At 41.8% G+C, this 12,482-nt stretch overlaps 1 protein-coding gene across 1 annotated transcript in view; it reads right to left on the reverse strand.

The window, feature by feature from the left end:
* mei1 (meiotic double-stranded break formation protein 1) overlaps window positions 1-8,364 on the reverse strand; it is a 37,335-nt gene extending 28,971 nt beyond the window's left edge. Inside the window, exons 1-7 of the mRNA XM_076266664.1 lie at window positions 8,224-8,364; window positions 8,027-8,150; window positions 6,606-6,656; window positions 6,008-6,081; window positions 4,849-4,954; window positions 1,752-1,955; window positions 276-412 (exon numbers count right to left, since the gene is read on the reverse strand). Of these exons, the coding sequence (XP_076122779.1) occupies window positions 276-412; window positions 1,752-1,955; window positions 4,849-4,954; window positions 6,008-6,081; window positions 6,606-6,656; window positions 8,027-8,150; window positions 8,224-8,364 (837 nt within the window). The remainder of the gene's footprint in view (window positions 1-275; window positions 413-1,751; window positions 1,956-4,848; window positions 4,955-6,007; window positions 6,082-6,605; window positions 6,657-8,026; window positions 8,151-8,223) is intronic.
* Between the last annotated feature and the right edge of the window lie 4,118 nt (window positions 8,365-12,482).

Here is a 12,482-nt window from a genome sequence, read left to right on the forward strand (position 1 = left end):
ACGCTACATGATTTTGGGCCACTTTCCTGCATGGATTTAGCCCAGCCCTTTACTAAAAGCTTTTCCAATAGAAATTCTCTATGAAGTTCCCTGTCAGTCTTGGACTTAATCTATGCATAGGACACAAGCCTTTTTATGTTGATATGACTGCTGCATATATCCGCCTGGTTAAATGTGTATTTGTGCGTGTGAGTGTATGTGTGTGAGTGTGTTTATGTGTGTGAGTGTGTACTGTGTATGTGTGTGTGTGTGTGCTTGAGTGACTGAATGAGAACCTTCTTGAGGACCAGAGGTAAAGAGCAGTACTGTGAGGAGGGCCAGTCCGCACTGCCCTCGTCAGGGACCAGCTCAGTCCTGCAGTTCATCAGCACCGACACCACCTCACCCAGCTGCAGCATCTGTTTCAACAGGCCTGACACACACACACACACACAGAGGTCATACACATGCATACATAACAGGTGTAAGTGCAAACACACACACACACACCCATGCACACACAAAAGTCTTATTGGTCAGCGCAAAAAAAATACTGTCTTTAGTGAGTGTCATAGCAGAGTCCATGACTCCTTTGTGGCAGATTAGACTTGCTGTAATTTATCAGCCCTCTCCTGCAGTCTGGTCCAGAGCCGTATATACAGTATATATATATCTCTTATACGGCTCTGGTCTGGTCACCCCCACACCCCCTATATGTCCTCTATAACCTGTCCTCTTCCACACTCTTCCCTCTATATGTCCTCTATAACCTGTCCTCTTCCACACTCTTCCCTCTATACTGTATTTCCTCTATAACCTGTCCTCTTCCACACTCTTCCCTCTATACTGTATGTCCTCTATAACCTGTCCTCTTCCACACTCTTCCCTCTATATGTCCTCTATAACCTGTCCTCTTCCACACTCTTCCCTCTATATGTCCTCTATAACCTGTCCTCTTCCACACTCTTCCCTCTATACTGTATGTCCTCTATAACCTGTCCTCTTCCACACTCTTCCCTCTATATGTCCTCTATAACCTGTCCTCTTCCACTCTTCCCATTATGTCCTCGATAACCTGTCCTCTTCCACTCTTCCCATTATGTCCTCGATAACCTGTCCTCTTCCACACTCTTCCCTCTATACTGTATGTCCTCTATAACCTGTCCTCTTCCACACTCTTCCCTCTATATGTCCTCTATAACCTGTCCTCTTCCACACTCTTCCCTCTATATGTCCTCGATAACCTGTCCTCTTCCACACTCTTCCCTCTATACTGTATGTCCTCTATAACCTGTCCTCTTCCACACTCTTCCCTCTATATGTCCTCTATAACCTGTCCTCTTCCACTCTTCCCATTATGTCCTCGATAACCTGTCCTCTTCCACTCTTCCCATTATGTCCTCGATAACCTGTCCTCTTCCACTCTTCCCATTATGTCCTCGATAACCTGTCCTCTTCCACTCTTCGCATTATGTCCTCGATAACCTGTCCTCTTCCACTCTTCCCATTATGTCCTCGATAACCTGTCCTCTTCCACACTCTTCCCCTGTTCCTCTCTCACTCTCTCTGTGTCTCCATACTTCATTTACTAGTGCCACTGTAACTTTTCCCCTCGCTGACAATCACACTCACCATTGTTCTCTTCCACCTTCCTCATTTAATGCATACTCCCATTCCCCAACACCACCCTGATCCTCAACACTCTCAATTGCCAACAATTTATTCCCTCCCTTCTCCCTCCACTCCCCTTCACCCATCATGTGCCCCCTCACCCAGGCAGTTGATGGTGAGCTGAGGTGTGGAGGCGTGGTGGAGGGTGTGCAGGACGGCGCGGGCCATGCTGTCTCTAAGAGGGGTCGGCAGGGACTGGGTGGCGGCAGGGACCTCCCACACCCTCCGCAGGATGTAGCACACGGAGGCCTTCAGCACCTCATCAGGGTACTGCAACCCCACACTCAACCACTCCAACAGAGACACTGGGGGAGATAGGGAGAGAGATGGAGGGGGAGAGAGAGAGAGAGAGAGGGAGGGAGGGGGTGGGGATGACAGCGAGGGGCAGAGAGAGGGGGAGGACAGAGAATGATGGAAGGGGACAGGAGAGTGGGAGGGAGATACAGACACAAAGAGGGAGAGAGAGAGAGAAAGCATGAGATCGATGTAGTGAATTTCTAGTTGCAAAATTAGCAGGTTCATGTGTATTCCTTTTGAGGAAGCATGACATATCATTATGTCTGAGCCACTGTGCCAATGTCTTCAACAAAGTCAAACTTTCTGCACTGTCAAGCCATAATAAATCTTACTAATATATACTAATAAAACTTGTCAACATAGATAAAGATTTTCTATTGAGACAGAAATTATCCACAGAAATAATGCAAAAGAAAAATCACGGAAAAGTTACAGATGTGCTTCAAAAACTGTTTACAAAAAAAGGAGGGAGGACAATGTGAGGGAACTGTGAAATGGAATAAAAATGGATATGAGGGATAGAAGAAAAGAGAAAACAGACAGATGATGACATCCAGTAGAGTAATGAGTGAGAGAGGGAGTCAGCAGTAAAGGAATGTAAGCTGTGGGCGTAATCACTGCCAACAGGACTCAGAGATGCTGTCACTCTTTATTCTATTTCAGTGTATATTTCTGTCTCATTTGTAATCTCCCACAAGTGCATCCACCATTGTTTCATGTTTATCTTCAGACGGCTTTCAGTGCATCCATGGTTGTTTCACTCAGCATCCATCTATTCACTACCACCACTTTTTTTTTTTTTAGTATATTTTGTAGGCCTTTTATGCCTTTAATCAGATAGGATAGTGGAGAATGACAGGAAGTGAGTGGGAGAGAGAATCGGGGTGGGATCCATAAAGGACAACGGGGCGGGAATCGAACCCGGGGCGACGGTGTATGTTGCAGGTGCCCCAGCCAGTTACGCCACGGCCGGGGCCCAGTCCGGTTCTTTTAACAGCAGGATCTGTGAACGTGATCTGTGAGACTGGACTGGAGGATTCACCACACACAGATCATCGTCAAAACGCAATAAACACGTGGAGATGATGTCAGGTTCAGGGTCTCGCTGGCGGGCCTCAGCTGGTTGGGCATGGCTGTGTGAGCTGTGGTGCGGTGTGGCTCCGGCAGATAAACCCCAGGACAGCGAAGGAGAGAAGACAGCAGAGCAGAGTAGAGCAGAGCAGGAGCATGGGACCACAGCAAAGCACAGTGGCTCAGAGCAGAGAACATCAACCCCCCCCCCACAGAACATCCATGGCATGTCTTATTTAAGCTCCGAACAACGACCAAAGGGGATGGAGAGCCAGAGAGGGAGGGAGGGAGAGAGAGAAAAAGAGAGAGAGAGAGAGGGCATTAGATTGGATAAAAAGGCAGAGTAAACAGCAACAGCTTGTTCAGCAGGGAAAAGACATTAATAATGTGGGGAAACAAAAACACATGCTTTTGGCCAAATTGAAAAATCCACTGATTTCTGTTTGTAGCCCAGAGCAAGAGATGTTGATAAGATCCAGCCTGCTGTTCGGTGGTTTAAACAGTAATTGAATGTATTACAGAAATATTCATTGCTTTTGCATCTGTACAGAGATAATATGCAACAGAAAAATGTGTGTGTGTGTGTGTGTATGTATGTGTGTGTTTGGAATATAAAGAACGAAAGGCCCCTTTGTCTACTGACAAGGCCAAAACAGTCAGTAGTGGCTGCCTGCATGGGCCGGTGGATTCAAGCATAGCAGTGCAGAGGTAAAGCCATCCCCAGCACACACCCACCCACCCACACGCACACATACAAACACACACACATACAAACACACACACACACACACACACACACACACACACACACAGATATGACACACTGCACCTTCAACACAAACAGCCACCATCTACCTGCACGTGTTATGGAGACGACAGCTTTGAAACAATTATGAGAATCTCCCAGTCAGCAGGGCATTGAGACTCTTTCACACAACACATACAGGATCCCCTAGCCAACATCAGACAGAGTTACCTCTATTGTCAGACTGAACTGAGAAACACAGACAGGGCTAATAAAGGCAGTGCAGGTTCTAGGTTGAGGGTAAAGGTAAGAGAAGGAGAGCAGAGACGCTTTTTATTTTCAAGCTTTTCAAGAAATGTTCATTATTCATTACCTTCATGCATTCTTTACTTTTCCCAAAATCTTTCCCAATATTTGGTTTGGAATACACATGCAATTTCACAAAGCATCTGAGTATGTGCATGTACAGGTATGTAGAGTTATTTTTAGAATAAACTAATTAAAAGGTTATTGTTATTCTGCATTGCTTCTGAAATGGGGGGGGGGGTTAATAATGAATGCGCACTCTATAAAGTGAAAGTAGGCCTACTGTGCACTGTGTCTACTCCCTCATGTCTCACTTTTCTGTAATGCTTCTGTGTTTGCAAAATTCCTGACAGTTCCTGATCCCTAAACTTTTGTTTTCATTTCCTGTCGGTTAGCAGTTGATGTAGAAGCACAATGACTAATCTTCAGCGGTGACAAATCCTGCTGAGTGAGGGAGATAGAGAGAGAAGTATCCACAAAGTGGTTCTGTGCACGTGTCTCTGCATGGGGCTACGTTCAATTCAAGTCAAAGATTGGTCCGTCCGGTCAGTAGTCCCGCATTCACACCGCTCCATTATTATTATTTCTCGCATTATGATGGCTAGAGTTGTGGGACTGGAATAAATGATGCGCAATACTCGCAAACCCGCGCTTAATTTAGGCCCTTACAGTAAGCCCACAGCTATTACCTGATGGTAAGATTAGATGCCAGTCACTCTCTGCCTTCATATATAAATATCTACTGTGTGAACACACGTGTCTGTGGGTTTGCTCATTACCGTGATGGCAGGCTAAAGTCTGGGGCAGAGCAGGAAGTGCATCCACCAGCTTCCCCAGGAATGTGAAGATGGGTAAGAAGCCTCTCACACTCGCCTGCTGACTAAGCTGGAGGGAAAAAGAGATATCGACACACATCATTCGTTATCATTCTTAAGGCCTGTCCACCAAGAACTATAACTATAAAGACTGTAATTATGATGATATTAACATCCAAACTGACCAATGATAAGAAAGTCTGATTCTTAATGGCTGTAGGGTTTCTTTTGTTCTCCAACAATATATTTCTTCATGTTGTTGTTGTTGTTGTTACAGTATATGGCGTTGACATTGTCATTCTAATGAACTATGATACTTATGATAACACAATAGCTTCTACAGGTATTCTTTAATAAATCTTTCTTTCATGGAGTGATGGGAAGAACTGATTTGAATTTTCTACATGACACACAAGCCAAGGATATGTAAGATTAATTTCTGCAAATTATAACATATATCCAACAGCTGTATCACACCCAACTGAATGTCTACTATTTAGTTTTACTTTATTGATTTTTTTTTTATACAGGAACTTAAAATGAGATCAAAAAAACAGTTCACTCAGTTAAAATCAGATGTTTCTACATTGGCACCTACTTAGGTTTTAAAACTAAACTGTGTTAAACTAGTGTGTGCACTGTGCAGTTACATATGATCAGGCCCACATTTGTGTCCAAACATTGGGATATTGCAGATATCCAACCTTGGTAGCCCTTCTTCACACCTTGATGTGAGTGACATATTAATACTGAGGCGCCTATGGGCAATTTGTTTACCAAACAAAGGGTAGACAGACCAAGAACACTCACCTCTAGAGTCAGGAAACAGGGAATGATATGTAAAGAATATGGACTAAAATGACGATGTTTGTTCTCGTGACATTTTTGATCACCATGTCACCAGACTTTTACATGATGACATGCTATTTTAAAAATATTTTTTTAATTATTATTAATTTTTTGACAGTTCTTATGTGAACTGACACAAACATATATACAGTATCATTATATTTGGACCTGCACAGAAATCCCGGAACCCAAAAATATAACTGTTCCAGTGAAACTTGTCATTCAACTGTGTAAGAAATAACTTTCTGTTCCAGTGGAAAGGTCTCAGTCATACCTGTGTGTGGATGTCATTCAGTACGTCCTGTACAAATTGCTTGCTCTGCAGCTCCAAAAGCAGATGAACTAGAACTATGGCACACACACACACACACACACACACACACACAAACAGACACACAAACATTAGCACAAATAAAGCACACACACACACAATAACCCTAAATGTACTTTATACTCACCATTGTAACCAAATGCACCCACATGCAAGCACTTACCCTCAGCATTAGCACTTACCCTCAGCATTAGCTGCCACGTTCAATTTCCTATGCTTTCTAAATGAAATGGACCATTTGACACATTTAGACAATTCTATCAAGTTTCATAAGATATGCTGCACTGTGCACTGCACTGTGAAGTACTCCTGCAACTTGTACTGCTTCTCCCAATTTATAAACCTGGTACAACCCAGCACTCTGTCAAGCAATACAGTCAGTAAATTACCAAGCGGACAATAATTTAGCACCCTGTGCATGTAGTGTCATCATAATAAAAAATATAGGCCACACATAGTTTCCTACCCACATTCAAAAAGCCAGAGCCACGTTGAAGTAAATTAGTGAAAGGAAAACCAAAATAATGGTGGTATGCCTTACCTTGTATACCCTGTTCCAAAGTGGCTGAGTCTTCAGAAGAGCGAAGCATCCCTGTAGAGGATATTGACATAATACATTAACACAAAAGGGCTCTCTTGCATAAATGCTGATTGTGCATGATCATGTTTGTAGAGGTATGCTGGAGGTATTCACATAGTTTAGCCTAATACTATTGAACTAGAATAGAGGTAAATAAGTATTTGATTGACACGACTGAAATGTCTGCACTTTAAGGTGTGGATGTAATAGTTTTGTTGGTTTTTATATTTACAATAGCTAAGAAAAGCAACAGTACATTAGGGCTGGAACAATTTGTTAATTAATCGGTTTGTGTAATTTTTTCAGGAAAATACCTAACATTTTTGTTTGCCGTTTCTTATACTTGAATATTTTGAGTTTTAGGTCTACTTACTTACTCCTCAGTAATGCCAGTAAACAAAATAGTGTTGGCATGTGGACAAAACAAGGCAGAATCTGTCACGATTTTCAGATCCTGACCATGTTTCCCACTTGTTTTATGTAGTGATGTGTTTTTTGTGTGTCTTGCCATGTCTTACTTTTCCTTGGTTTACTTCCTGTATCTTGTGTTCCTTTGTTTACCCTTGTCATGTGCTTTTGCTCCTTGCCTCCACCCCTCACTTGTATGTACCCTGATTAGCCCATTTCACAAGATGGGGCCGCTGTGTAAATCCACTTCCTGTGGAACAGCACTGTCCCATAGACAGCAAAAGAAAAGTACACAGGAAAGACAAAAGCAGGAAGACGTTTTACCCTGCCAATTAAGGGATCATTAACATCAACGAGGCCGGACACCTGGACACTGTGAAATAGCCTTATTGTTGCCATGTCCCTTTCTACCTATGCCTTGTTAATTCTGCTAATTGAGTCCCACACACCTGCTACCACTTTCCCTTGTTAGTCAGAGTATTTAAACCCTGTCTTCTGTCCTTTGCTGGTTTGTTTCGTTGGAGTCCTAGCTCAGTCTCAATGTACAGTAAGTGTCTTGCATTTCCTTGTGATCAAGATCAAGTCACGTCTCGGTCTAAGTTCAAGCCTGTTTTTTTGAGTAAGAGTCAAGTCTGTTTTTGAAGTGATTTTTCACTGAAGGTGTTTTTGTTCCCGTTTTCTGTGCGCTGGATCCTGCCAGTATATTTGCATTAAAGCTCTACCTTAGTTCTATTCTTCTGTCTGTCTGCATTTAGGTCCAATTTGCATACCTGGCCTGCTGGCCGAATCAAAATCTTAGGCTTTTGGAAACTCTAATCTATGTTTTCAACATTTCCTGACATTTTGTTCATCACTAATAGATGAACTAATAGATTAATCGTAAAATAATCGTTAGTCGCAGCATAATTATATATATATTCTCCAAAATTATATCTATTGTTATTATATCTATATTAGAATATCACTAATCTTACCCAGTAAAGAGGCAATGAAGTGTAGACAGACTCTGGTATCCTGGGAGAGCAACTCTTTGATGGCTCCAGGGGATCGCTTTAGAACTCCACCAACTCCAGCCAATGCCACTGACTTTCGTACACACTGCAAGGACATAACTTCTAAGTAATACAACAATAGCTTGGTTACAGTTACTCCTACTGGAGTTTACACTTACCGAAACATCTTTGCTCTCCATCATCTCAATGACACAGGCAACACACAGCACCACATCATCAGCACTGGGTCCGGTAATTGCGGACCAGCGTGGGTCGTGCCTGAAGTGAACCTTCTGGTAAATGACATCCATGTTGGACATTTTCTCGGCTCTGTAATCCTGTTTGTAACATCATTCAAGGTTTCACATATTACTGGTAATTTATGACGTCTCCACTGACATGTTTAAGATCAACTGAAAAGTTAATGTTTTTTTTAGCCTTAACTTTAACACTAAATAAATTGACGTACAACCCTAAGCTAAAGTCTCTGATGCTACACGAAAACAGGTTTGACTGATGTTAGCAGCTACCTGATGTTAGCTAGCAGTTAGCTTAGTTATAGATTTAAACTATATAACTATTCTTATATAAACCAAACGTACCTTATACCGCAGCTATGTAAACGTTTTCCATATAGTTTGCATCAAATTAATGGAAATAAAAGTTGTTAATATGACTATAATAAGGCACTGGCATGCCCTGTGTGATGTTAATGTTAATGCCAAGATAGCAACGTAGCAATAGAATCTTCAGTCAGGTCAACTCCCGCCAGGATTTTGCTTACGCATTTCTGGTGGGAGGGCTTGTTTACAAGTGTGGGCTAGGCTTGCTGTTTGTGGTGGGACTACTCATTCTACAAATTCTGACTGGTGAGACTGGACTTTTTTTTTTATAAACACATGGTAGGAACTCCTGTCTTTTCTAAAATAATGGGTCGCGAGACTTGGCCCATGTTTTTTGGGGGGTCGCCAGACAAAAAGTTTAAGAACCACTGAATAACAACCCCAGTCCTCTACATAAGCTACCTTACACATTCTGAGAAGGGGAAACAAACTGTTTTCAGTGTTACAGGAAATGATTAAACCTCCTGTTGTGTTCGTTTTATGTTTAGGCTACTCGTTTTGTGCTCGCTGGATTATAACTTGTTATAAATCCATAGTATAACACACATATTATCATCTAATATTGTGATAGACCTTTGTATCAACTTGTATTCTCTTAAATATAAATAGCTTGTACTTCCATTTGCTATTTATGGCCTGCAGGCCTCACTGACCTGAGCTCATGCAAATCAGAAAGGGGAAAGGTTCCAGTGGGCGCTGGCATAGAAGCAAAGAGGCAGAGTGAGGGTGTGTTTGTGTGTGTGTTTTAATGTACATAAGCACATATACAGTCCATCTGATCAATAAGTATGTGCCTGGACTTAATTTTATACACTGACCATTTTCTCACCCATTCATTTCTAATGGCCGGTCATTTTTGACCGGAAATACACATCGGTGTTCTAAAGTTAAAACACTAAAATTGTTAGAAAAATTATCAAAATGTGTTTTGTGTGTTCAGATGCCCTGTGTTAACAAAGTCAAGGAGCCTCATGAATTAACAATATTTTTGAGAGAAAAGAATTGTCAATCGGTCACATTTGTCCGCGAACACAACAGGAGGGTTAGGCCTACATCACTTAATTGTGATGTAGCCTACTCATGGATACAAGCCTAGACAATACAATATTGCAGTTGAATCACAATTGAATTTCATTGCAGTTTATTATATTTTGCTTCTTTATAAGGTTGATTTAAAAAAATCATATTATGTGGTTTATGTATACTGAATGAACCATACATTATTTGAGATATTTCCTGCAGCAATTTCTTCAGTCTCTCAAAACTATTAGTTCATAGAGTTTAGTGCTGGTTTCTCATGGCTGCAAAGGCTCTTTCTCTTTAAATGTATGACCGGAGGTGTTTGATCTTGATGGTCCATAGCCTAACATACTCTCCTGATAAATTGCTGAGACAGGTATTTGTAAAAATGATCCAGGCTTCATTTCAGAGGACAGATCCTTGGTTATGTTAGATTTGGACTGAGTGCTATCTATTTTCTCCCTTTTGATCTTTGAGGTATTTTCACCTTCATCGTCAGCCTCATAGCCATTGACCATGTGGTGCTGTTTGGTGAAAAAAGGTTTTATATCAGCTGTTATTGACTTGCCGGTGGCAGCTCCAACCTCAGAGTGCGGCCTCCGTCTGTTCTCTCTCTCATGTGCCTTTCCACCTGTTTTTGGTGGAGGCATAAGTTTGGATATGTCATCATGTAATTCCTCACCAAAGTAGAGAATCTTAGGGTTGAAGCCACAAGGATTTAGATTTTTAATTTTATGCTGACTTGCTTTTGTTGACAGTGTGGAACTTGGAGTAGGGAACCACACAGTGCTTACTCGTCTTGAAACCGGATGTTGACATGGCGGCAAGCAGGGATTCCTGTCTTCGTCTTTTTCATCATCCTTTAAAATGGCATCATTATTTACCTTCTCAGTGCCAAGCAGATAATTAGGCTTTGCCTTTACATTATAATGATGATTGTCATCTTTGTAAGTGTGTGAGACAATGTCAGATAATAGTTCATTTCTTTGGTTAACCCTTCCTCTGTGATCTATGGTGTTGTTATCTTTTGCTGTAGGCCTGTGCCAGTAGCTGGATGTTGAGGGCAAGCTTTTAATCCCAGATGAAGAGTGCATTGATGTCCCTGGAGGTAAACACTTGTTAAATCTGAGTAATGGAGCTGTGGAGGAATCAGAGACTTTCACTGGGGCTTTGGTTGAACTTAGCCTTTTGGAGGAACATGGGTTTCCATGACTCATCGGAAAAACAGATGATTTTGCATGCAGAGCAAGATGACCATTCACAATGGGTTTTGTCGTGTCATTTGCTTGTTGCAGGTCAAAATTTATCATCTGCTTTGCTGTGGTGACGATGGGTTTTTCCACAGAGAGTGACACATTGGCTTTATCTGGCTTTAGGTGCAGCCTATGTGAAAAGACATGATCTTCTGCAAGGCATTCAGCTTTTAAATCAGAAATCGTGGCACTTATATTAAGAGGCTGGAGGTCATCATGCATTCCACATAATTCAGGAGAAGAATTGGTTAGTTTTACAAGGCTATCCTTTGCAAGCTCAGTGGCTTTAGAATTACTGTTTACAGTTGCAGCATGAAAAAAAGATGTAGATGAGACATGATTTCCTTTGTTATTCTCTACATCACGCTTCTCAACAGAAGACACTAATGAATTATTATTCGCTGGTATGTGATACTTCTTTTCATCCATGAGGGAAGAGGTATCATCCCTGAAGCCCATTGATTTGTTGCATCCTCTCTGCAGGGATTCCAGATCTCTCTCTCCAAGGAGAAGTGTAAGATCAGCTGACCTTGTTTCAGAGAAAAAGCTGGTTGAAAAATTAATGGTATCATACTCTGTCGCTTCACTCTTTGTCGGAAATACAGGCAGGAGCTGACAAGGTGTTACGTTGCTTTGCAAAATAAAGGTGCGTTCAGTAGAGAACGGTGTGGGATGCTTTGCACTCTGTTCATCAGTTTCATGTCGAGGGGATGGCTCAAAGTGTCTGTTTGGACATTCAAGATCCTGGTGTTTTTCTCGGCTCTCTGATTTTGATACCATGGTTCTTCTTAGATGTTTGTCCCTGTCATCATACAGCTGATTTAAGTACAAAGGTGAGAGGTGTTCCTTACAGTGACCTCCCTGTTTCCCGGCAGTCAATTTGAGAAATGAATTTGAGGCAGCCAACTCGTTGCTTTCTGTGTCAGTAACACCAGCAGCACATGCAGGAGGCAAAATGTTAGACTTAGGATGCTCATCCATATCATCCTCATGTACTGACGTAAACAAAGATGGATGAGACCACTGAGTTTGTTCCTCATCCGTCCTGTAGGTCTGTTTAGTCTGGTCTTTTTGGTAGTTGGGGATAGGCTCAAGCACCGAAACAGCCTCTCTAAATGGTAGGTTTTGGTCCTTCATCTTGACAGTTACATTCAATGATAACTTCGCATTTCCCTCTTCTTTTTCATCACCAGTGAAGAATGGAAGACCTGTGCAGTCATAATAAATGTCTTGTTCTTTATTGATCTGGTGAAATGGAAAATATATATTAAATGTTCTTATTGGCTTATTGGTTCTGATTTACAATATTTGACTCTTGGGAAACAATGCAAGTCATCACAGCGTCCATGTTTTTTTCTCCTCTCTTATCATTATGGGGAAAAAAATAGATTTGCATACTAACTATTTATCTTTGGTAAATAACACAAAGGCTTACATAGAAAAGCAGTGGAGCTGGATCCTCATCGACCAGTTAACACTTACCAGTGTTTCCAGCTCATCTTCCCCATCATCTGTGAGCCATGTCAAGGGTGAAACACTTGG

The sequence above is a fragment of the Alosa pseudoharengus genome, unplaced genomic scaffold (assembly GCF_046254945.1).
Source record: "Alosa pseudoharengus isolate Yale_2024_CS ecotype anadromous, Long Island Sound unplaced genomic scaffold, YU_APseudo_1.1 YU_APseudo_1.1_scf_4, whole genome shotgun sequence".
In the NCBI taxonomy this organism is placed as follows: Eukaryota; Metazoa; Chordata; class Actinopteri; order Clupeiformes; family Clupeidae; genus Alosa; species Alosa pseudoharengus.